The 25,730-nt window shown below is 43.7% G+C and overlaps 1 protein-coding gene across 5 annotated transcripts in view; it reads right to left on the bottom strand.

Moving 5' to 3' along the window:
- Positions 1-1,431: 1,431 nt before the first annotated feature.
- Positions 1,432-25,730, bottom strand: part of LOC136433740 (single-minded homolog 2-like) — a 38,412-nt gene continuing 14,113 nt past the window's right edge. For 4 of the 5 annotated variants that reach the window (XM_066426249.1, XM_066426216.1, XM_066426235.1 and 1 more), the window contains 8 exons: positions 11,354-11,460; positions 10,257-10,346; positions 8,682-8,790; positions 7,202-7,287; positions 6,727-6,926; positions 6,304-6,410; positions 5,911-6,058; positions 1,432-5,663 (listed from right to left, as the gene is read on the bottom strand). In XM_066426249.1, coding sequence (XP_066282346.1) covers positions 4,172-5,663; positions 5,911-6,058; positions 6,304-6,410; positions 6,727-6,926; positions 7,202-7,287; positions 8,682-8,790; positions 10,257-10,346; positions 11,354-11,460 — 2,339 coding nt within the window. In that variant the 3' untranslated portion in view covers positions 1,432-4,171. The remainder of the gene's footprint in view (positions 5,664-5,910; positions 6,059-6,303; positions 6,411-6,726; positions 6,927-7,201; positions 7,288-8,681; positions 8,791-10,256; positions 10,347-11,353; positions 11,461-25,730) is intronic. The other variant, XM_066426226.1, reaches the window with a different exon arrangement.

Below are 25,730 nucleotides of genomic sequence, written 5' to 3'. Positions count from 1 at the left end.
GACTAGTAATGGCTTTTTCTTTGGCTTGGTAGGTGTGTATGTATTGAGACATTAAAAACGTGTCATTTTCAAAGCTGATAGTAATGCTAGTGTCCACTGGGACATAAAAATCGAAGTTACACTACCTGTACAACATTGCGCGATTTTCCTAAATTTTCTTTCACTCACCCATATCCCTGATCTTTTCGTCATAACAGCAGAAAAAAAGCTTTTTTTGCGGAAATGTGATAAAACACAATCATCTCAGAATATAATCATATCAAAACGTAAAAAATACCCTCACCTCCAAATAATGACCAGGTTCGCATATTATACCTCACACCTCAGGCTTCCTGAGAATAAAGTGTCAATTTCCCGGGTCGTTTGAGTGGGTAATGAAGGTCAAAGGTCAGGATGAAATACCGGCCTTTACGGAGGACACGGTTTTATGCGCTCCATTTTACTGAGATGATGTTCTCACCAAATGGCGTGTTTTATGGGTGCGAATACTGTTGACACAGCAAATGTGTGAGGTGATGGTTTGACCAGCCCTGGGTTGACAAGGGGACTCCAGGGCTAAGCACAGTAAAGCTGGTTCAAAAATGGGTGTAGCTGGACTATAAAGTTTTTTACGTAAAGCTTGTTAAATCAGCTTAGGGATGTCTGGCTTTATTAGGTTTTAGATAGCGCCCTAGAAGTCTGGAAAACTGCTTGTGATTTGTTATAGATATGTGTGTATCACAAATATAAGTGTTATATTAGCTAGCTGTAAAATTACATAAAATGAAATTAGCTGTCTTGACAAAAACTAAGTAAAGATGCTTTTATTTGAAAGTTTATTGATCACCAGTGCCATTGCTTAAAGCAACTTTCACTTTAAAAGAAGTGACATTAGTACACTGTTGAACTGTACGTTTATTCTTCCTGAATCCGAATTTCATTTGCTAAGAATACCGATTACGTTGTGGCAGCACTGAAACCGTCCTTCAGAGGCAGGTATCTTATCATTTAGATTTCTGTTCAAAGAGATACCATAAGCTATCTCGTCTCATGTGATTATCTTCTTCATTTAAACGTGGTATTTATTGTGTGGCATAAACCTACGTGAAATACGACAAGTTGACGCTTCTACGGTATGAATTATGATTTAGACACCTTGTATACTAATTAAGTATAACAATCTTTGCAAGATGGCTTATAAAAGTTTCGCTTTGGAAATATACTTACGTTTAATACCACTTATTATAGCTTGCCCTCTCCCCTACGCACTTGGATAGTCCACGTTGTATGAAATAAGTATATATTTCAATATGTATGGTGTTTAGTCCGGACTAACACTCTCACTCATATCTAAGTACTATATATATAGCTGGGAAGAGCGGCCAAGACCGACAGGGCATTTTCAGTGTAAATGAAGGTTATTGATTTATTGATTGATAGCCACACAAAATCTAGATGAACCATTCATTTATTTTTCTTCAAACACAAGCAACAAGAGTCCACAGCCATATAAATACAACATCAATGTTTCAAGATAAAAGATTACATTTTGGTATAGCCAGTTTGATTCAAGGGAAGACACAATCACATGTACAAGATATCAATCCTCTTCATATCTATTATAATATTCACCAAACTAGTCATAGACTCTCGTACTTCGTAGTGCATATGTACATGTTGTCATGGTAGACTCTCCGAATACATTTAAAAAGCAAAACTATTAACAGTAATGTTTGCAAACTTATAAAACATAACAGTAACAAACGTTTGTAACGTAGTATGTTCGCCCCTGGTAGGGTTGTCACACTTCTAAAGGTTCTTAGTTTAACGACTCACTGAGCCAGAATAAAAGTCAAAGACACTAAATTTGCTACTTCAGAAGACTTTGAATGAAGGGACAATGACCTTTCTTGGGTTAACAGTTTGAGAGTTGTGAGGATTCAAATATATAGACCAGCTTTGCATGCGATACATTCTATGTCACCAGAAGCAATGTCTGTAAAAGCGAGTTTGCAGTAGTATTTTTAAAACTTGCAGTGAGACTTAAATTCAAATTTCATGATTTGAATTCTATATGAAAGGTCTCACAATTATTTTTTTTGCAATGTTCGCAACAAGTTCTACTGTACGCGAGTGCCAAGCTCTGGTAACTTGTGTAGACAGAGATCTGGCCAAAATCAGATACTGGAAGGTCATAGAGTCTTCAAACTTTATTTTGTGGCTTCTTCTCCTAAAAATCTTTCTTTGTCAGAATGTCTTTTGCTAGCTTCGGGGATCAGAAACTTAGGAAGTTGACCAAAACTTTACGTCACTCATCAGTACCATACAGCTAATGATATGCATCGCATTTGGTTGAAGAGTTCGCAATGACGACCACACTGTGCACCTTGTGACTACCGACTGGCAAAACGTCCTGGCATATCTATATCTAATCCAATTACTAGACACAAAACGGAATCTCTGTACAGCGGTATCTCTGTCAGAGACGGGTGGGTTGGCTATGCATGTTATGCAGTATATTCATGACCTAAGGCACAATCGTCGAAGAAGCGGTAATAACACCAAGCCGCAGATAATCTAGCGCGCTCATGGATCCACACGTCCGCCTATGATATCATCACTGCACATCGCTACAATTATCTGAACGTTTTTACTGGATTGATCGCCTATTACCCGCTGGGATTTGCGCTTCCAGGCACCCAACCCCTCTCCTGATAATAGGAAACGACTCCATGTATACTCAGTGGGTAATGTCATGCCTACGAAATAAAGATTCAAAAACCTCTTTGAGATATGTACATAATCCTTTTTCAACTGGCTCCGTCCTATATACATCTTGACTGTTACAAACACGATGACAATTACGGTCATGTGGTACTTTCGTATACTTGTCTACATCACAACATAACTAAACACTAGAATTATCGTACAATATCATGACAATAAACAGACATTACATATCAGTTTCAATGTACAAATTCGGGCAAGCCCTTCCTCTTTTCAACAACACACGAATAGACTGTACATGTAAATATGATGTATCAAACAGCAATTGCACATGTACGTTGCGATACAAATTGTACATCCATTCCATTGCATATATATATATGTTATGCAAAGAAAATAAAAACTTCAGAAAAAGAAGCAAACATCTTTGGCAACAAAGTAGCATTTGCACTGTTAGCAATACGAGAACTTTTCAACTAATTCAGATCTTAGGTAACCTCCGGGCAAATTCCAGCAGTTCAAAGTCATTGCAGACCTTGACATTCTATCAGAAGAACTATCACGTTTTTTTTCGTCTTCTGACAATTGCTTCCCTACATGAAACTATTACGGTCCGAATGAGACCAGACTTCACTGAAGAATTCTGAGTGGCAAGAAGGCTTCTCGGACAAGCAAATAAACAGAGGTTTGACTGGGAGAAACCCCGGGGGTCATTTTGGGGTTAACGTCTCCTGCAGGGTGTGGGGACAACCTGCCGCTGAACTCCGCGCACGGGTCAGCACACTGACAGACGCGCCCGCACCCAGCAAACAACCGCGCGGCCAACTCAGACATGTTTGGCTCGACGCCATCTTCTCATCAATCTTACCTCACTCTTACTGATTTATACGCTGATTTATCCCCCCTCATCAACTCTAGATCTACACAACGTCAATCACAGCTCTTTGTCTAAATCTCGATACTTTCATAGCGTTAAGTAATGAGCATTAGACTTGATAAGACCAAAGTACATAGTTCCCCCAGGCTACTTGTACCTGAGCGTACTCAATGGGATGCGAAAATGTGAAGAATTTCCTTTAACCGTAGCATCTTGTTGGGAGTGGGTCACTGGCGGGCCATGTCACAAGTTCACCAGTGTCCCGCTGTTGATGAGGTGTGGAGACAGAGAGAGAGAGGAATTCGCTTCCCGAACGAATCATGTAATTCTACCCGAAACCTTTAACAGCCATGGATCGACTCGTGTTGTCAACGGCAGGTAAACCGTCAGCTCAGAATTTACAGGAACTTTTTTACTTCTTGGGTAGCAGCCAACGTACTGCCGTTTTAGAATGACCTTCCTAAGTACCCATTGGATACAAAGTGCATATGTTCTGCACATTTCTTTCTACAATCTTCTACAAACATGTCCGAGAACAATTTCGCATGTTTCTTGAAAGTGATGTCAATACATACTGCACTGCACTTGTCAATATACATAGCCATTTGCAAGCAAGTCGTTGTAACTACTTGAGTAAGAGCAAGCGTTCTTTGTCTTTTCGGACTGTCCATCGGGCAGGCTTCCGTGGATGCTCGGTGGGTAGTACCGCGCCTCGGGACTGTGCACGTAGCTGTAGCGGTAGTCTGACGTGTACCCTCCCCGTTCCGTGTCCGGGATGTACGTACTGTAGCTGGCCTTGTACGGCCTCATGTCTCTCTCTATGGAGTTCAGCTGGTCCTTAAAGGCGCGCTCTGTAGAGCTGATGAAGCCGTTGGTGGGCGTGTCGGCCCCCAGCCTCATGCCCCGTCCCCGCGTCTCCACCATGTTGCTGAGATGGTGGAGGGAGGTGGAATAGCCGCTGGAATCTTTCTCCGATCTGCAGCTCTTAGAGAACCGCTCATCCCCGTTACAGTTAGGCGAGCCGTTGATTTCTGTCTGCCCTCTCGATGTGCAGTCTAAGGGGTAGGGGGACCCGTGCCTGCTGTCGGGCTGGCTTGCCAACCTGGTGACAGGGGACTGGGCATCGCAGTTCGGGGACTTACCAGAGGCGACCGCCGCGTGACGGTCCTTCGTTCCCGCGTTTTTTGACTTGGACTGAGCCTCATCCTGCGTCTTCTTCACCTGCTCCTCTTCGTTGATAAGCTGTTGCGTTGCGCGGATCAAGGAGTCGATCTTACTGGACCCATGATAATCTCTACCGACGCCCTGCTGGCGCGAGTCTTCGGGGATGGTCGCGTCCCCGTCCGACGAGCACGACCCCGGCGTCGTGCCCCGGCCGTGCGTCAGCCGAGTGTCTGAAGCCTGAGGCCGACTGTGGTCCGACCAGTCCGAGTGGCGAGAGCTTGGTCGTCGGTCTGTGTATTGGTCCGTGGACCGTTTTGGTTCGCAGCAAGACGCCCGACAGTGCCCCGTGAAGTAGCTTCTATCGTCCGGGTGCCCCATGTGAAACTTCCCGGGCATCATGGCCTCCTCCTGCCGTACAGTGACGTGTCTGTGGGCCGGCCACAGGCCCGTTGCTGACTCCTGCGTGGCATAGTACCGTTCCTCGTCGAAATGATATGTCCTTTGAGAGCTGGAGTGCGATCTCTCCTCCATGTAATGTCCACACGTGTCCATCCCGGCAAAGGGGTAAACACAGGAGCTGTCGTAAGGGTGACCACTGTACTGGTACATCGTGCCACATCTATCTAGACTTTCGTGCGCTGGATAGGCCATTGCAGCTGTGTACGCGTGGACCGGTGGTGGGACCTCGCAAGGTGAGAGCTGCTGGGCGACCATGGAGCTCTCCATGCCCGAGTAGAAGTCCGGCTGTGCGGAGACCTGGGGGTAGGGGGACATCCTGGACAGTCGTGACGACTTGGACGACTTGACGACTCTGGACTTGCCGCTCCTCGCCTTGTCCTGGATGGAGCCGATACCGAAGGTGCTCCGCTGCGCACACTGCTCCATAGACAGCTGAAGATCCTTCGTCTCAAGATCACTGTAGAGTAACAGACGAATTGAAACATCAGTGACTCTTCGTTTGATATTAGACAATGCAACAATACGTTATCTGGCCAACAAGATGATACCCTTGCCTTGGGAAACAGAGAGCAATCTCATTTTCTGCTTTATACACATGTGTGGTGATGAACTTGTAGCATAGAGACTTTAGTGTCTATATTGCTGAGTCTCAATTGTATCTCAAAGCAGCAACGCCGAAAGACGGACCGGAATGAATGTCTCACCTGAGTACGTAGTTGACGCTGACGATGCAGTGCGGTCTGGAGGATCTGCTGTTGTGCACGATGGTGGCGTAGCTCTGGATCCACACCCAGCCGCCGTTCTTAGCCATGAACCGGTAGTACTTCGTGGTCACCTGACCCTTCATCAGCACTGGATAACAGAGAAATTCACTTGGTTATGACTTCAATCAGTGATTTCGGCGTATGTCGAATGAGATTGTTTAGAATTGTCATAATCATAGCCAATCGTTTTCTAACATTCGTATTTTCCATCAACCTCGTAGAAAAGGGACAACACTCTATTGGGTCTGGATATCATGTCAATCTAACCATGAAAGCAGACAAGCATACTATTTTTCTTACATAAGTGCTATATCATATTCAGCAGTAACTTACATAGATGGTGGGAGTATCTGAGGTGGAAGATGTCGCTGCCGTGTACGTAGTGGTACAGCGTCTTCTCTATCAGGTCCTGCGGTTCGTAGCCAGTCAGCTGCGCCACCCTATACAACACGAAAATGTACAGTTTCACATACTGTATGTTGTCATATATAGCAGATTTACATCAGAGATCGATATGGGTAGAAACGTACTTGAAACGGGCGTACTGATCAAATAGCCTAGACTGCGATTGTACGTTCAGCACCAAGGAGAGGCCATACTGTGGAAAGTTCTGTAGTTTTGCGTACGTCGCTTTGGTACATGTCCTTTTGCATGTAGCTTCTTCCAAGACGTTTAAAAAAAAAAGATCACTTGGCTGTATAAACATCTGTCTAAACATTATTTTGTTCAGGCTCTGACACACAAGACCTCGCTTACTTGGCGTCCAGAAAGATGAGTTTGAGGTCCAGGCTGGCGCGGAACATGAACATGTTGCTGTACAACTTGATCTCCGTGATGGCGCTCGGAGGGAGGGAGTGCCCTACCGCCACCAGCCCGATGTTCTGGTAACAGCCCTCGTAAGGAGCCATGTCCATGGTGTACTGCTTTATCTTCAGATAACCGCTGCAGTGGATGACCTGGAGGGCGATGAAGTAGATGGTAAGAACGAGACGAAAGAAAGGTTCGATACTAGAATGGTCTTGGACTTGGTAGCGTAGCGACCATAATCATTGCTCTACGACATGGGTTAATCGTACTAATAGTTGCAATATTATACCTTTCTTTGTAGATTAAACACACATACAAATGTAAATTTGCATTTAAACCTACGTTGGTAGCCTCAAAGCCCATAACTTTATAAGAAATCCAATCTATACATATTGGGCGGATTGACACAAAATGCAAGTAGTACCTTGTATCCTCCACACGTTAGGCCAGCATTCCTCTTCGCGAGAACACACTTCAGTCTGATGAAGAAAGATCTCTCCAACTCAAAATCTGCAGCAAGGAAGACACACAAATTTCCATTAGCTCTTTCCAGATGACACAAACACAAGTTTAGATACTATTGCTTTAACTCTACTTTAATCCATATTCTAAAGACCAATATTGTTGCTGAATCATGTACTTGATGTCTTTTAGATACTTTTGGGACGTGTGGAAAAGAGTCGTGTGTCTTGAATAGAAATATGCGAGGTGCATGTCCTCTCGGTTAAGTTTATTTGATGATTGACATTCAGTGCGTAATGTAGACATTGGAATACAACATGGACAATTTAGCTGCAGTTACGCTTTCTTCCTTTAAAACCACATATGGTATAAACTCTACATCGTTTCACGTGTTTCTGACGGGTTGAAAAGTTCAGGCGAACTGTCTCTCACCCCGGTTTGTTTTCGGTGGATCTTCCAACTACGTAAAGGTCATGTTGCCTGTGCATCTTTACAAACAGGCTCCGGCAACAAACCTGTTGCGTCAACAAAAAACGAGGAGTTGGCCAAACTATTTTTGTGTTATTCTTCACATTCCTCCGGAGTGGTGACCTGACGGAGTGACAGTATATGGCTGACGTGACGATTACAACTCGATACGGATGGTTTGGTGTTACTCTATAAATTCTCAGCTTTTCTTTTCGGTTCCTTGCGCTCTGACGGCGTGCTACGTGCTAGACCACTCGGAGAGCAAGGTTCAGGGTCACGTGTGTTCATCTGCTCCCTGTATTTGCGTTACGAGTGTCTGCTAGACTGGGACATTTCTGACATAGTCTGTAGACTAGAACTAGTGTGGGAAAGGAAGGGATGGGATCCTCACATGTGTCTGCAGGAAATATGGACCACTGACGAAGTGAACATCGTAGGTTCACAGAGGGGTAAACCTGTTGTTTTGCTAAAGCCAGTTACTTTTCCCACATCACCAATATTGAAAAAGACTGAATGGGCAGAAAGGTGAATGAATCGCGTATCTCAACACCGTGTGATGTTACACTATCATTTACGTTAACCCGGATGTTTCTCCTTGTTTATGAGCATTTCTGATGTTAAACCTCTTTTGAAGAGCAAAACATCTTTTTGTACCCATTTCAGCTCTTCTTGCTGTTGAGGCCATACCGAGGATTCTTCGGCAATAACCATACACATTCCCTTGCTACTTAAATTTTACTTCAATAACTTTTCTGCCACGCACGGGAGTGAGGATTCTGCTTGGTTGGTCACTACCGTGGCCTACAAGTACAAGTTTTTACACCACTGCTTTAGCTGCGCAACACCTCTGCTAATTCTCGAGCGGTCAGCAGTTTTTTTTTCAACAGCATTTCTTGTTAGTGAACGTTTATTTTGGGATCTGTTATGAATCGATTTCTTTCTTTTTGCTGTAGTAGATAGATAACCGTACGAACCTGTCATGATATGTGTGTGGATGGGTTGATGCACAGCGAGGATGGCCGTCATCTCGTCATGGTCAGCTGGGTGGATGTACTCATAGATACTGTTCCCTGTCAACTCCACCTGAAACAAGACCAGCACGCACAACGTTTAACACCCAGATCACCTCAGATACACAAAGCTTTCGCTGTATAAGCCAAAGACTTCTAATGAGTATAGAATCTGTACACAGTTGATTGTCGAGTAGTGTAATTTCCAAGCTACTTTTCCTTCTATATATTAAAATTTCTTGTTACTAGTAACTCGATCGAAGTTTATGCTCAATGGACTTTGTCTTCAGTATTCAATCATTGTACATTGTACGACTCAATTTGTTTTTGCAAACATAATGGAGTTAGTCTATCATTGTTTGCACTGATTAATGTGCTAAGTATCTCGGAACAAACAAATTATGACACTCATTGCGACGCGTCGACGGTTTAGATCTTTTTCCATGTTCTTCGTATCGCATGAATAGACTGACAAGATACGATACTGTTTCTGTCGCAACTTTTTTTACCAGTTCGCGTTTTACTTTGTTGCGAGAGGAATCTCCTACGTTCCGCACAATATTCGCCTCCCAGGAAATAAGGGTCATCAAAATTCATCGCCGACACGTGCCCTGTTTATGTATTTCATGTACCCGGCTAATTTGGCCATCAATTCTCATCCCAATTCGCACCGGTGAAGGATGTACCGTGTTTTCCCCGGACGATCGTTATCGCCAGAATTAATGGCGGAATTTTCGCCGTAAACAAGGCTTAATGGGGTAAAACGGTGGTATCGTAATGTGGGTTGTCGTAAAATCGATGCAGATATTGAAGAAGACAAAACGCTGTTTGTTGTCCTGTCCAACGCCAATTTGTACGGGACTAGCCCAAGATTTATAGAGGTTCATGAGAAGGTTTTCCTCACAAAAGTTCGATGAAGACGTTTTAATTAACTGATTAACCCCTAATGTTTCTGTGGGTCCCCCCTACATATAAATAGATCCACCAGGGGTGCGAATCTAGTGATGCAGATAATTAATCAACCCCTCGTCCCACCCTGTAATACCTGCCGTAATTAGACAATATCTGGAATCCGCACGCCTCATTTCCGATTAATTACTTTTTCAATATACCATCGTAAACTATAAGACTTAAATAGAAAGTACCGTCATATCTAATTCCACACACTTAATTACACCTTATGAGCAACTTTTACAATCAATAATGTGTTACTTTTGTAGAAGCAAGGTCATATATAACGGGTTCCTCAGTACAGGTTTATTTGATCAAAAATACAAGTGGTCCAACGGTGGCAGCCGAAAGACAAAATCGATGTCAGGATATTACAACACGTTAAAATCGTATCATAGAACAAAGTTAGAGCAGTTAAAATAGTACATATACACAGTGTAACGTTAATACTATACATAGCGACATCAAAGTATTGTTATAGAAATGAAGCATTACAAAAAATTGATAGACATTGGTTGTATGGATATCTTGTCAGAAATGTTGTCAGAAATATATAATAGTGTATATACGTTTAGCACATATACTCACCTGTGACAGACCAAGGTGTACAGACGCTGTCTCCGATATGTACATAATCTTGCCGTCTGGTGCTACTACGAATAGGAAACCGTCTAACGTCTGAAAAAGTAAACGAAATCATTTGTTTACTTGAACGATTACGTAACAAATGAGCAAGTTAACGACGGCGACGACATGGAAGAATTTGAAATTGTCAAATGCATCAAATTCACAATCTATAAAGCGTCGGCACAAGTGTTTTATTTCGTAAATTCATGTCTAAGTCAGTACCAGCTAACAGAGGATTTTGTCAACGTCGTACCCCCCCTCTCCATTTTGAACAAAGCTACGACAGTTCGTTACTTGAAAAGAAAGATCTATTCGCTAGGGCTTTATTTAGGCCAAATTACTTTACGGTTTGTTTTTTCTCAGTTATAGCCTAAAACACTGTCTGGACGGCCGACGATTGGCAGATCATTGTGGTAGCTTGATCAACAAAAGCTGTTTTTGTGTTTGTTTGGAGCGAATAAACGGTTCTGTCCAACACTTAACCACTAATTAAGATATCGTGTTCACCCCCTCCACAACACAACAACAACAACGCTGTTGTTCGTTCTGGCACAGACGTAATCTTCCTCATGTAAGTAAACAAAGCATTTGCTCAACTACCTCTAAACAGTGTTTCTTTCATTTCCGTCCTAACAAGGGCCTAGACAGCAATCAGTAGCCCGTTACTGCGTTTTTTTATCAAGCCCGACCGAAACCTCTGATTGGAGAGTAGCCCGTTACACCAACCCCTACTATATACATCTTCCCCGGAAAGTTAAAGCAACTAAAGATTTTGCGATCGAATTTTTCCAAAATTTGATTTTCCTGAGTGCCAACACAATTCTATTAGCTGCATAGATTATCACCTTACAATAAGATACTAGTCTTTAAAACATTACACTCCAACTGTCTATCAAACTAGCATTTTTATGACAGTCAAAGTCCTCCACCACCATTTTATACCACCTTAATACCCACAATTTCTTGTCTCTTTTAACGATACTGAATGATACTATTTGACAAACACACCAACTCCCACCACCTTACCACGACATGTAGGTGAATAAGTTATGTTGTACCTGCAGAAGCCGCGAGTTTACCTGTAGTAGGTGCGAGCCCAGCTCTTTGCCTATCGCGTCCATCGCGCTACTGCTGCTACTTATTTGGCCCCAGACATCTCCGAGTCCTACAAAACAAAAAAATACAGAACACAATTAATAATCATACTTGAAAAGCACCTTGACACTTCAGATTATGCACCATCAAAGGACTTTATATTGCTCTTTCGAGCAGATATTTGGATTGCAACACAATATACGTTAAACACAGGCAGCAAATTGCTGGTATTGTGCACTACACATTGCACGCTGCAAAACAGAGTCTATTCAACCCTTGACACAAACACAATGCATTATACATGTATGTTGTTACAATCTAGAAAGCAATACAATTGATATAGACTAACAAATAGTCCATTCCACGATCATATTATTGCATCAGTCAATAATCGTTTTACCGAGAGAGAGTCTTCTGTATAAATCGAAATTGTATCAATTCGCTGCTGAAAATCAAGTTGTTGTAGTGGTACAGGCAGAAAACCAAACATCAAATAGAAACTTAATGTCCAATTCTACTATATCGTTGCCCTCTTTAACTAGTACTTAAGTAAGTTCAGGGACAATTAATTAACTTTCACAATAACAATGTCACGTTCTTTGTTTCCACAACGCTTGCAAGAACACAGGCGTACGACCTGGAAGAGGGAGTGGGTCACAGGAGCACGCTATACAGGAAATACTCCGTCATATCAGAGGAAATTACCCAAGCCACACAAGCTGTTTACCATCCATTCGACATTCTCTGACAGCGTCTCCTTGTTAGAGCATTAGAGTAAAGATGCAACTGAACTTGACACCCAAAGGCTGTTTCTATTCATTCAAGACGTAGGGGTGCCACAAGACTTACTGTATCATTGCGGAAACAAGAACACCCTCTCAACTGATCGCATGTGTCCATTGTTCCTACGCATGAACAAAGCTTCCCACTAAACACCAACAGAATAAATGCTAACAGGACCGTAAGTTCGCATCCCTGAGGAAACCGACCCGTGCGCAAAGCAAATTCCGCGGCCCTGTATAGCCCGCCTACCGACACATCGCTTTAAACGACTCTGAAAACTTTTCAATCACTCTGCGGCAAAGTCCCGTTCAATCCGAACCACCTGTTTGCTGAGTTGGCGCGAACTCTGGGAACGCGGCGCAAAGTTCTGCTCTACGGGGCAGACCAAGAAGAACCAAGGGGTGGGATTTGAAAAGTCAGTGCGACCACCCAAAAAAGTCGAACTTGTCTTTCTACTGTCTCTTTTTCTGTCCACTTCGCTTTCGTTTGTATTTTTAAATTCGTTGTTCTCCTGGTTGTGATTTTGTTTCTGCACTTGAAGACCATCTCCCTACGGTTCACTCCTGTCTGTTCACAGAAAATGAATGGATGACAAGGTCAAACAGACAGGAGACGCGTTAAACCGTGGAGTCCCCTGTGCACCGCTGGCGCCGTCACCCCCACTGAAACCAATTTTCTGCGCTGTCACTTAGGATAAGTCTCGGGAACAATCCTAAGTCTCGGTAACTAGTCTCTAGCGCATCCAGTTTCGTCTTAGACACGGAGGAGGCTTATCAAGAACCAGCGGAGAAGAACGGAAGCGTCTCAGGTTCTGTTATTTGGCACAAGACTGAAGTTAGCAGCAAGTTCAAATCCGTCCCGTTACCACAGGATGTGCGGTGGCACTTACTTCAGACGGTGTTTCATCGTATATCCGTCATACAGCCTCTGAGCGATGTCATACGTCTACACTGTGGTACTGAACAGTTATCAAGCTACTGTTAATTGCAGGAAACTGTCCAAGCTAGCGGAAGACAACACCAGAGAACAGTTGAGGTCAAGTCCTTGTTATTTTCTTAAATGGTTTTAGAAAGTTCGTTAAACTATGATAACGAAGTATAATCCAATGAGACCATCTTTCTGGACCTGGAAGAGTGAAGTTGCCAACTTTCTTTTAAGGATTGTATCTATCGTCTTAAAACTACATTGAAAAAACTTCACACTTGGTAAATCCGTGCCAAGAGTGTCTTGTGATATATGGGGCAGACGTTATCAGCACCCCTTCCTCTTCCCCGACTCGAGTTCACCAGTTTTTCATCGCCCTCCACACATCACCCTTCATCCCACATCCGGGCATCGGCCCAGCCGTGAAATGGGACCTGATCACCTAAATAGCGGGGAAAGCCGTCCGCTGACACTATTAGTAAAGCCATTAGCTCCACGATTACCCAGTGTGGTGAATGGACAAAAATCGAATCGGCCCTAACCGTTAGGACGAATGGCGGAGGTAATGATAGTTGAAAGTGTGTTATGGCAGCACAGCTGATTATGCTTGTTTGTAATGTCCCTAGAGGACAGGGCGTTCCCACTGCGACCGTACTGAGACCTGAATTGGATTTGTGTAACCCTTGACTCCATAACTGAAATTAAATATCATGCAAAATTGTGAAAGTATGACTGAATAGACAACAAGACGCCCAAAGCGTAAAAGGATTCGTTTCTTATCTATGGAAATCTTCGAGGGCTCTGTCAAATTTTAGGTTGCAGCGCGGTCGCAGTGAGGAATGGGGCTGTAGGAACAGTCTGACTCGTCCCCAGGGTGATGAGAAAACCTTGGACAATTCGTCATGTCTGGGGACGAGATTAATGGCGGCCTGTATAATTTTTCCCGCGGCGGTCACGGGTCATCAGCCACGGTCCGTCTCGGGTCGGGGCTATTATTTCTACAGCCCCCGTTCTTGGCCCGGGAATTACTCATTCCGCCACTGATATCGAATATGCGTCGAAACAGCGGTCAAGGTGAAGACTTCATGGCAAGTTCATGAATATAAACTCCCGTAACCCTCGTCTCTAATACCGTATCGAGTTTCGCCATCACTCGCACGAAATCATCGCTGGATGTTCCAAAATTCGCCTTAATACCTTTTGATGGCGGTCGATTATTGTTATTAATAATCACACGTACTTAAAGTCCCATTTTGGAAGACTTCCAATGATAAAAGTTGAGGATCACGGAGCAATTGTGGAAGTTTATAGTCAGGGCATGTCTGAAGTCCTCGCTAATACCATGTCAGAGGGCCGTCACATGTGCGAACAAACTTTTCACGCGCACGTAAGAAATCATCTTGCATCTGCTCTATGAAGGAACCGTCTTGCAACGATTATGTCTTTTTTTTAGCATCCTCATTTTATAGCTAGCTGCGATTCAGAAATCTAGCAGGACTATTAGAATTTGATAGAAAGAACGCCAAGGACGACGTCCTAGATCTTTGACAAAAACTTGTACTCAGTATGTATAGAAAAGACGGATCACCTATTAAATTGAACTCATTTCAGGGCCATTGTGATGTTGTTTTGACGTCCATCACGGCGCAAGGGTCAGCGCAAAGCGTATCTGTTTCTGTGTTTGTGCACTAACGTATCGATCCCTACACCTCCTCGGACGGGCTCCATCCATCATCCGCCGCCTGGGAAGGCGCGCCCCGGCCGCCGAGCCGACCCCGGGACGGGTCTGTCAGGAACCCAATCTCGGACGGCAGAAATCTTCATTAACACCTGGCGAAGCGTGGCAGACACTCTGGCGGCTCATCGGCCGCTGATGGGACCGCCCCGCATATCTCACGTCAACCTGAGATCCAGGCGGAAAGTCAACTTTTCGTTTCCACTATACAGAACTTCCGCCAGTTTCCAGCAAAACGCTATTAGGTTAGGGTGTCACAAAAGGTCTCTAACTTTTCTATAGGAAGTTGTAGAATTGAGCAGGTGCAATGATAGAACATACGACAAACTCGTATCTATTTCGTTCTCATTGATTTATCTTTCTATTCCGAAACTTTTTCATCTTCTAAAACTTCACAATATTCTTGACTCGTTTCCTTTCGCAAGTGAAACTATTACGGCTGCACATTTTTTTTATTTTAGTTATTGTCATTATTCATGACGACACACGTGGGTTAAGTCATGTGAAGAACTTTTTCTCGCCCATATTATACATCAGACGAAACCCTAATTTGAATTACACAATTTCATCGGCTGTTCTGTCTGAACATATTGTTTGTTAACTCCCGGTGCACACTGGGATAGCGCCATCCCGAATTGTGCCCATCATGCCTTGCGCTTCCCGCCCTGTGTGGTCTGTAGATTATTGTACCCATTAGAGCCGTCCTACGTTACGTTATCACTGCCGCTTGTGTCTGTTTACTTCTAGTGTCTTCTGAACAACACATTATCGGTTAGGGTCCATTTTCAACCCCAAATCCCTCAAAATCTGTTTCTAAAACACCCCTTTGAAAACAAACTTACACACACACAGGATTAAGATACAGTCTTCAGCAATTTAGCATTTTTAGCATGTATACATTGGCATTTTGCAGTGCAGCAACAAAAGCAGTGTTGCTACACTGTGATAATGAACTTGATTTTTTAGATTTTTCATCATTTCGGAATTTGTAAATAAAATTTGTACATAATGATTATCAAATCTCTCCCTTAATGAGTGTGACATGCAGTATTGTAAAATAAAACTGTTATAACCATCATTCTAGAATAAGATTGATTGATGTAAGATTGATTAATGTGCTCTGTTTTCGTATTAATTAATTGCGTCCTTAATCGAGTTAAAGACTATCATACGGTAATCTCCAACGCGACCGGTCTTTTCAATATCCTTAGCAAATACGAGAGACCATCGACATCTTCCAACTTCAAAGTCATCATTTCAGACACCATCTGTAACAACATTAAACCACAACAAGTTTTAGAGCAAACGTTTTAAAGCGGGGCAATTAGTACGGTACGAAATCATGCAGTAGCGCTCATACAACACAACTGAAGAAACAGAGAAGAAACCCGTTGTAACGGCAGACGTTCCTTCCCAGTTGTATTTACACAAGTGCGGCGCACAGTGTTTGGACTTCCCTCGGTGCCTCTCCTACCCGTAGGTTTACACTGGGCACTTTGTGTTCGGGCCCAGTCGCTGGTGCGATCAATCTTTTCGGGAGTCAGGAGGGGACATTCCGCCGTGGTAAAACGATCCCGTGCGATTTTCCATGCCCGGCCCAGAAAATTGCCCGTTTTTCTTGTACCCATTCCCGAGGTCGCACCCCGCCGACCCGACCCCGGCTCGCGCCAGCGCCAGTGTGCCGGGGGAAAGCGATGGCAACGCCAAGCACCATTTTTAACCGTAAAATCGACGAGGGTGCGATATATTCGTTAACCTTCGGGTGAAAAGACAATTCCTCCCGACTAACGGCGCCCTGGCTCACCGCAAAACGCCGGACTGCGAACCTGTTAGACGAAAGCAGCCTAGATGTGTTTGATGATAACACCGACCGATAAAGCGATTGTAACCAGTTTGCTCAGGAAGACTTGGGTATCCTGAGGCCCCTGCCCCCTCACGTACTACACTCCTCTCAAAACAGCTAATTACTTGTCGTTACACTTTTAATTTGGCGCAGCCAGGGCGTGCCGAGGCCTTTCCTCGGCGTAAAGAGAGGCTCGTGGACACGTAACAACTTAGCAAGAAGACATTAAAGCGTGGGCTGCAGGAAAGCAACATATAATTCGTCGTAAGTTTTAAGTGTTTTTGTGTGATTCAAACACAAGCCACGTTTGAAAATACTGAGTCGAGAAGATATGGCCAACAAATGGATATATATGTCTATCAGAATTATGCTAAAACGGATGTGGAAAAGTAACGTTCTCCTGTATGAATATCGTTAAATTTTTTTGGAATGTTATAACTGCATTTTGAGAGCATGTAGTATAGGCAATGAATCGGTTCTTTCCTTGTACAACCTGTGCATGTCATGATAAAATGACCCAACAAAATTGTGTAACAGCAAATAGGTAAACGCTACCACACAATTTGACATTTCCATCGTCATCTATTCCCTCCATCTTCGGATTTTGTTTGCACAATTGTCTGATGATGAAAATTAAGCTCAGCCTATTTCTCCAAACGTTTTCCTCCAAAATGACTGACTAGCACTGTTTTACATTTGTATATGCGTCCATCTAATTATATGAATACTAATAGTTATATTTATCAAGACGGAGCAAGTTTGATCACTTTCTGGACATGATTAGCAGACCGGGGTCATACCTTTCTACATAAAACAATCGACCTTTACTGAACCCTCCGAAGTGTCAACATGAAGCCCCCTCTCAAGGCACGCAACGCTTGGAAAGAGTCTCAAGAGCCAAGTGTCCTAGACAACATCTTGTCATGGTTTCCCATAAATAGACTGCATGTATCTTTGTGTTCCTGTTTAAATTTGTTCATATAGTGTTATAAAACAGATATTTGAAATAGGACCCATAACTTTAGGTTGTGTTTGTAAATATTAATCATAGAAAAAATAAAACGAAACGAAACTGATTAGAGACTGCCCTTTCCTTTCCTTTTAGGTGAAGCTAATAAAAGTAGCTATATATCTTTCTTCCTTCTGCTTAACAACATGTTTTGTAAGTAAAACGTTTGATTCTAAAACGGCCACTGATCAGAATCGCAAATTGTAATTGTTGGTTGTTCGTAATAACAACAATTTGTCTCCTTGCCTAATTATAAGCAAGAAATAGCTATGCCTCTTGCCTAGACGACGTCAAGACTTTCAGTGATAAAGTCGGTTGTAACAAGGACATTTATATAGTCCTTGGTTGTAACAACCTCTCCTGCGGTAGCGTTGGTTGTGAGGAGTGTGTATTGAGTGTCTCACACATGTGCAACCCATTTCCACCTCCGATCACCGTATCACCAGGAATGCCCAGGTAATCTACACCGCTTGTTACGGATTGTAAATAAACCTGAGAAAGTGAGCAACGGCTACACGCTGACGAAAGGAGACAAACTTCCTCTAGATTATATCTTCGCTTCATTTGCTTTATAAAGGATTCGAAACGGACATTATGGAACCGTACAAGGAACTATCGAGGCTTGTTTTCGCAAACGAACTTGCGAATGGTGCGAACGAAATTGAAGAGAAACATCATCAGTACCAAGAAAAGACCAGACAAAAAGGAAAACGATGGAGAGTAATACCCCCATTCCACTTAGACGGCGCTCTCACCGCGCTCTCACGGCGACCTCATTTTGACCAGATCGCCGTGAGAGCGCCGACAGCGCGGCGAGAGCGCCATTAAGAGCGCCGACAGCGCCGTGAGAGCGCCGACAGCGCGGCGAGAGCGCCATGCGCGCCGTCACCTCGGCGATGGTTTTGAACATGCTCAAAACCTTCGCCGTGAGAGCGCCGAGGATGGCGATCAAAAAACGAGCGCCGGGAGAGCGCGGAGCGAGCGCGGTGAGCGCCGTGAGAGCGCGGTGAGCGCCGTGAGAGCGCCGTGAGAGCGCGGTGAGCGCCGTGAGAGCGCCCAAGGTGGGATCAAAGGGCCGCAGCGAGCACTCAAGGATCGCAGCGAGCGCTCTATGAGGATTGAATGGTCTTAATTGTAGTTCAAACCAATTTCATTCTTGAAGTGGTGTATCTTGAATTTCTGGGAATTTTGTGGTCAAATCATAGTTTTCCTCGTGGGTAATGCAAATTGACGAATAACTACAAGTACTTGCTTCCATTCAAATTAAATTCCCTCCAAGTTTTATTGTCAGTGGTTCAAAATGCGTTTCAAAATTCTGTGATTTACGTTTCTACTATAACGTAGAATGATAAAATATATTTATTGCAAACAGTTTACATGACAGACAACACAGAAAAAAACAAGTTGAACATACATATATTACTTAAGACACACACTGAGCGATTACTTAAGACACACACTGAGCGACCGTGCAGCGACTAAAATTGAATCTGTTTTCCCCTTGATTTCATCATTCAAATATGATGCAAGAGGCAAAGGTATGACCGAGAAGACAACAAAGCACACAAAACGTAACAAAAATTCGTTCTTTATCTCTGGAATTCGTTGAGTGATCTGTGAAATGTTTAAAAAGTTGCTGACATTTGACATTTTGGTCGCGCTGAGAGCGCGCAAGGGTCGCCGTAGAGATTCCACTTGAGCACGTTTTCCAGGAGTTCGGCGCTCTCACGGCGCTCTGGACCATTTTAGGTCGCCGTGAGAGCGCGGTGAGAGCGCCGTCCAAGTGGAATGGGGGTCTAAGTTATAGCCACACATAAAACACAGAGGGGGTCACTATCCAGGAACGCAGATGTTTGTGGAGAGCAGAATAACTCAAGACAGCCGTAAACCAGACATAAGACACATTTACGGTCAGATTGACGAAGGATAAATCATACAAAAGCCATGAAACGCATAATTGTGTCGCAGAATGTGACAATATCACGACGATGAACGTGTTGTTCTGTAAGTGATCTGGTTCCGTAGAAGGTGAAGGAGATCTCAGTATCCTTTATTTCACGGACACACTATGTTCCAAGAAATGACGAGCATTCTGTTGTCACTAGTCCAAAAGAAGCATATCTTCATACCCTTGCAACCCCAGAAGCTGGAACAACACTATTTCAACCGATGTACATGACTACGAACAAATCAACATCACACTTCCACACACTGAATACATGAAGCATGTTGAATTTGTTTACGCTAACGATAGAACGTTTTGCCACTCAATATCAGAACTAACCTCAATATTGACCACCTGATCAATCTTGCCCCTCTAATGTATACCATGATGTATCTACACAACCCCATACTGACAATGTTGCGATTTCCTTCAGTGAATCTGTTTCCGCTAACAAACTACTGAGGCTCTCTCTCTAAACACCGCCCGAGAGAGACTGTACGGAGGACATCCATCAACAAGCCAGGGAAGGACGACAATCTAATTACTGTACTAACCAACCAAAATAGTAGTTTGTCAGCAATTACATGCTCGTTTTACATAGGGAGGTGTGGTGGGACTGAGAAAGGTGATAGTCCCTCTGAGACGGCCTCAACGTGGGGCGTACGTCTTGGTTTGCGTCTTCGAGTGCCGAGACTTGAATACTTGGACCACAAGAAAGGTTTGCTCTGGAGTCAATCACTTGGACATTTGCCTAATTAGACAGCAAATACAGAGTTTGGTCAGGGTAAAGATGTAATAAAAATGATAATGAGGCGAGGTTTGCGGAGAGGCTGTCTGGAGACAATGGGCGCTGTTCGGACTGATGGTAGCGGCGGCAGATCAACAACGTCAAGTCAAGCGGAAGGAACGGTTATGAGAAACCATTGTGAGGCTGGCGCTGGTGCCATCTGCGCCGGGGTACAGGGTAATGATGAAGGGGATCCACACAACACGGCCAGGTTTTCCTACTGGACATCTGAATGGGTTCTCGTTATCAGATATTCATCATTTTACAATATGGTCATAGCATAAATGTCATCTAGCAGCTGGGGTGTAAAACCATGACAACGCTGCCCATAACACAAAATTTAATTCCTTGACGTTATAGCAACGAATAGAAAGAACACACCAACATGTTATGTATCGAATCACAATGTCATTAGGTACCATCCATAGATGTGAGGTAAAAAGTATTGAGTTCACCATTGTGAGTTAAAATTAGTCAGTGTTAAGTTTTGCCAACCTCAGAAACAAAGATAGACAAAAGATTATGAAAACCATATGATTATGATGTCAACTGCAACGAACATAGGCTATCCCTGCGCCATCTAGAGTTGTTTCTGTGATCATGGTCTGGTGCCGTATGAATCCCTCCGTCCATCAGGAATTCATTGTCTTATACAGTATCTACAAATAACACACAACACTTCGTGTTAACACAACACTTTTTTCCCGTTCGTCACTCGTCGGTGTGGGTCGCCCCTCCCCCCGATAGTCGGCGGGGACGCGTGATTTTTCCAGGGTTACCAGACTACCGGGGACGCTGAGAAAATATACCCCCACTCCAGAACGGGCGACAAATCCCGGGCGCAACCTACGGCTGTTTATTTGGACTTTTCTCCTAATGATGCCACTTGACGTCGTACACATCGTGTCAACATCATATGTAATTCTACACGTGTATATGTAGTATTATCTACAATCTTTGTTTACTTACTTTTCTGACTATGTGTACTATTTTGTGCATACACTTGCATAAAAAGACGTCCAACATGTCAAAAACTTGTGTCAGAGGCAACTTCTTCGATAGAAAGTAGGAAGGCTAAATTATCTTAAGTGATGTTTATCATACACATAGAAGTGAAGTCGTACAACAAGCCACTCTCTGGCTGTGTTCTTTTCACAGTTGCCTTAGGGATAAGACTTTTCCTGGGACTTATGCCATTTGCCCTGCACGGCACCAATGCATTTAAGAAAAGCTCTCATTCTTTCAGGGAAGGCAAAAGGGAAAATCCTCTAAGTGCGCCACGTATCCGATAATGGGCTGTGTGTTATTCGAGACGGCTAACTGCAACATTTCGTACAGGTTCGAGCCATAATCCACAGCACAGCACAGAGACAACATGGCCGGCCTAACATTGTAATCTCCCAAGAATGCATCAAATACATGGCTGTAATCGCCCCCGCGGACAATGAACGTGTTTCAAAAGACCTCTCTCTGTTCCTGCCGCCAAACAAGTCTAGCTTTACCTCCCGAACCCCCCTCGGCAAAACAACCTAACATAGCAAATATTGAACCTTCTTATAAACGGGAGTGAAAAAACATAATAGTGTTTAACACCCCTGCGTTTCTGAAGTCCCGAAGTGCAGGTGTTAAACCGCGAGGTTTGTTAGTTTTCTATTCTCCGTGCGTGTTTGCTGCTCAAACACCATCTCCACACAGCAGCGGTGTACAACTACAAACGTCCTCCGCTCTTTTTGGAAGACAAAAAATTTCGGGTCGGTTCCGGTTCGACTCCCATCCGAAGGCGAGGGAATATTTGACGTCACGAATCGGGAAACGAGTAAATATGGATTCAAACGGGTGGAGTAGAAGAGAAATATCTGCGGAGGAATGTTTTGTTCCGTCAAAGTGGGGCGAAGGTAAAGAAACAACAAGGCTTCTGTATAATTTGATACTCGTAATAACCGTTTGGGAGGCTGGGGAGTGAAATCCCCAGGTAAGAGCTGGGGGAATGTTGTAACGAGACGAGGGATAACACCCCCTCGGGATTACGGTCTTTTCCGCAGCCAATTGCAGGCACTTCATCGGTGGGCTCAGCTCACGGGACGGACTGATCGCTTCCTCTGTGTTCTAGGGTGTCGTGGAAATCTGAAAGTCAAACAAGGCTGGGCTGCAGTGAAAGGGCCTTTGAAAGTGTCCAGTGTGGTGAGAACGAATGTCCCATGCACCGAGGCCTGGGAAGGCTACAGCAGTGCGTAGATTTGCGTCTATGATCATCTATCGCCGGTGCCAATAAAGCCATTTGTAGCTACTTATACATGTACGTGAACACTTTATGGAGAAAATAGTGCATCAGAACTAAGTTGACTTTCTCTAACAGAACGGTTCTATGTAGATAGTCCAGAATATATACAGTGCTGTCAGTAGAGCTAATTGAACATTTAGATTGACGTATTTGAAAATCTGAACGAATTTGACCAGTTTCCTTGTGCAATTATTTTGAGTTAGATCAAACTTAAGCATGTGACAGAAAAATACCCATGCAGCTTCAGAGTGTTGTGTGTTGTGAACGATGAGTCAGGGATCTTAAGATGTTTCCTAATTTTACAGGCGTGCTTGACAACCCGATAGAGCCGACTGTGGCCGAGGATAGAGCCTGTCAATCTCTGTGTCACATCCTGCACGATTGATGTGTTGGCCGGGCGGGCGGGCGCGGCCCACGTAAGTCGTCAGGTGCCATCACAACGCCACCGTTTGTTTTACAAGCTGCAACCCAAGCTGGCCGTGTGTACTCCTCCAGCGCGCACCTGTATCTATACAAGCCCGTGGTGTCAAACAGAGGGTAAATACGCCCTTTTTGCGCAAGACTTCACGGGCGGATTGAGACCCAATTGTAGAGGGGAGCGCGCGTGTGTGACGACTTCCCGGGGACAAACCCGCCTCCGCCGCTGATACCCTTCTAATTGCTTGGCCTACATGTAACTCACGCGCCGACTGATGGAGTAATTACATGACTTAAACATTTCTATATTGACAGAAAACGTATTATCATCTCATGCCTCCCTGTTAGGGCAGAAGTCTCCCTCAGGGATGCCAGCACCTCTTGTAAAAGCTTAGATTATAGGGAAAGTTTCCCCGTACTCATGTTGCTTTCTCTAAAAACAACTCTCACCCCCCGGACAGCGCCCCAAACTCTACACTTCCGACAAAATCTTCTACAACTTTTTTCCTCCGTGTGATGATGTTAGCTAACAAGGGATAATCTTCCCTAAACATTCGCCGCACTTTCACTCAAACATAACTGCGCCTTTCTTCGGCTGAGGATCTGTCGGACATGCGCGTGTGGAAGTAAAAGTGCCCGGTCCCGAGTTAGACCCAACAGGCGGTACGGATAATTTGAGCTCCATTCTCGCTATGAACACAAGCAATTTCACCTACAATCTGCGGCTTACACGCTCCAACCCAAGCATGGACGGACAGAGCACTGACCAAGATGTAAACCTTGCCGCCTTATCAAGGCTTGCCGCTCGCATTAAGGTATTACCGCCCAAAATGTGGGCTCTTTTCGTCACTGTGATGTAAACGAACGCGCGAGGGTAGACATACAACAAACAAGCCAACCCTCCATGCATTAGTCAATGGGCGAATTCAATCAAGGGTTTCAAAATCACATTTTATTAATATTTCACGACACCTATAAAATCGATCCTACTCCATGTGTCGTATTTGCTATTTTCCCTTCCGTTCTGAAATTTTCAGGTTTCTATTTAGTTTTTCTTAAATTCATTTATCAATCATAAAACGTTTACGAACATTTACAATATGTATGCCGACATCTTATACAAGTTCATTGCAAGGTGGCAGAATTCCTACTCAGTTCACATTCTGAAGACAGCAAAGTTGACCTTGATTTGTAAGCCACTTCCGTTCACAAATGTTTGTAAGGGTTGTTACAGGCAGCCATTACATGAAATCATAGTAACCATCCGATCTATAGTCCATCCTACCCTGCCACAGTTTCGCTGTAACTTCTCAAAATGTATTGTAGCAAGCACAAAAATCCTTGTGCAAAATCAATAATTTATCTATATAATCTGCTTCTGATAACTTACATTTATCAACGATCTAAATCTGCGTCAAGATGCAACGTCAAGTGCCCCGTGGTAACGTATTTCCCGGACTTTCATCCACATTTCAACGCAAGATACCCTAACAAATATTAACGTATAAAAACGACAAGCTCTTCTACTATATCTTCGATTTTTCGTTTCATTCTTTTTGTGGACATACAAACGCCTGTCTTTTTTTATTAAAGGGCCATTATGCCACACCGCAAACAGTAGCTCGGTCACAATGCATACTATAAGCGTTCAAATACATGTCGAACGATGATACAAATCTACAAAATAAAACCACTCTTGTACACTAACGTGCTACAATAAAGAAATCACCTTTACACTTCTCCTTTCTCGCATATCCTGTCAAATGCACCTGCGGCCATGGACTGGTTTTACCACAGTAGGAAAGAGAAAAGGCGTCCTGAATACCGACACTGAAACAGTACATTCCTCACATTTCTCCCGGGGATCGGCCTGGCTTAACCAAGCTCCTCACACACCGTTAATTTAATTTTAGATCCCTGACAAATCCATGGTTTTAACTAATGGCTTTAAACCTTTGTCATGAAAAGAAGGGGAGTGTTCTAAGATTTGGAGCGCGCTATAGTCGCCGTTTTATTTTAATCTCCAATCCGGTGCTGTAACCACCATATCAACGCACCGCTTCAGAACATGGCGTAGTGAAAACAACTTTCCCCCAAACACAGATAGTGTCACTTAGAATTATACAGAAGAACTGTTGATGTTGCGTTTCTTAACCACGAACATTCGTGAACCTGTTATTCATCTATGTACGTATGATGTCTGTGTGAACTTGAACTACAAGACACAGTTTTACCTTTATGCACAATACAGAACCAGTGCCAACCACTAGCGATGAGGTCTGCAATACACAACAAAAAAGCCAACATAGATTTGTCGTCTAATTTTGTTTTTGACGTTCCAAAATGTGCCTTATCAAAATGCTCCTAATGTTAGAACAAGACATCGACTATAGATCCACCACAACGTTGCACAAAATCGACGTTAGAAATCAGCAGACCGATAGAAACTTTGGGTAAGAAATTCTCAGAGCCAACATGGCGGTGAACTTGGGTCTGACAGAACAGACGATTTGGAGAGGAAGCTACATTTCCTTGAGAAACGGAAACAAAGACCAAAAAGACGTAACATTTTGCAGTTTAGGCACTCCACTACCTTGTACAAGTTGTAGGACAGTC

Source organism: Branchiostoma lanceolatum, chromosome 1 (genome assembly GCF_035083965.1).
Source record: "Branchiostoma lanceolatum isolate klBraLanc5 chromosome 1, klBraLanc5.hap2, whole genome shotgun sequence".
Taxonomy (NCBI): Eukaryota; Metazoa; Chordata; class Leptocardii; order Amphioxiformes; family Branchiostomatidae; genus Branchiostoma; species Branchiostoma lanceolatum.
Note: the sequence above shows the minus strand (reverse complement) of the source record. Positions and strands in the feature narration are given on the sequence as shown.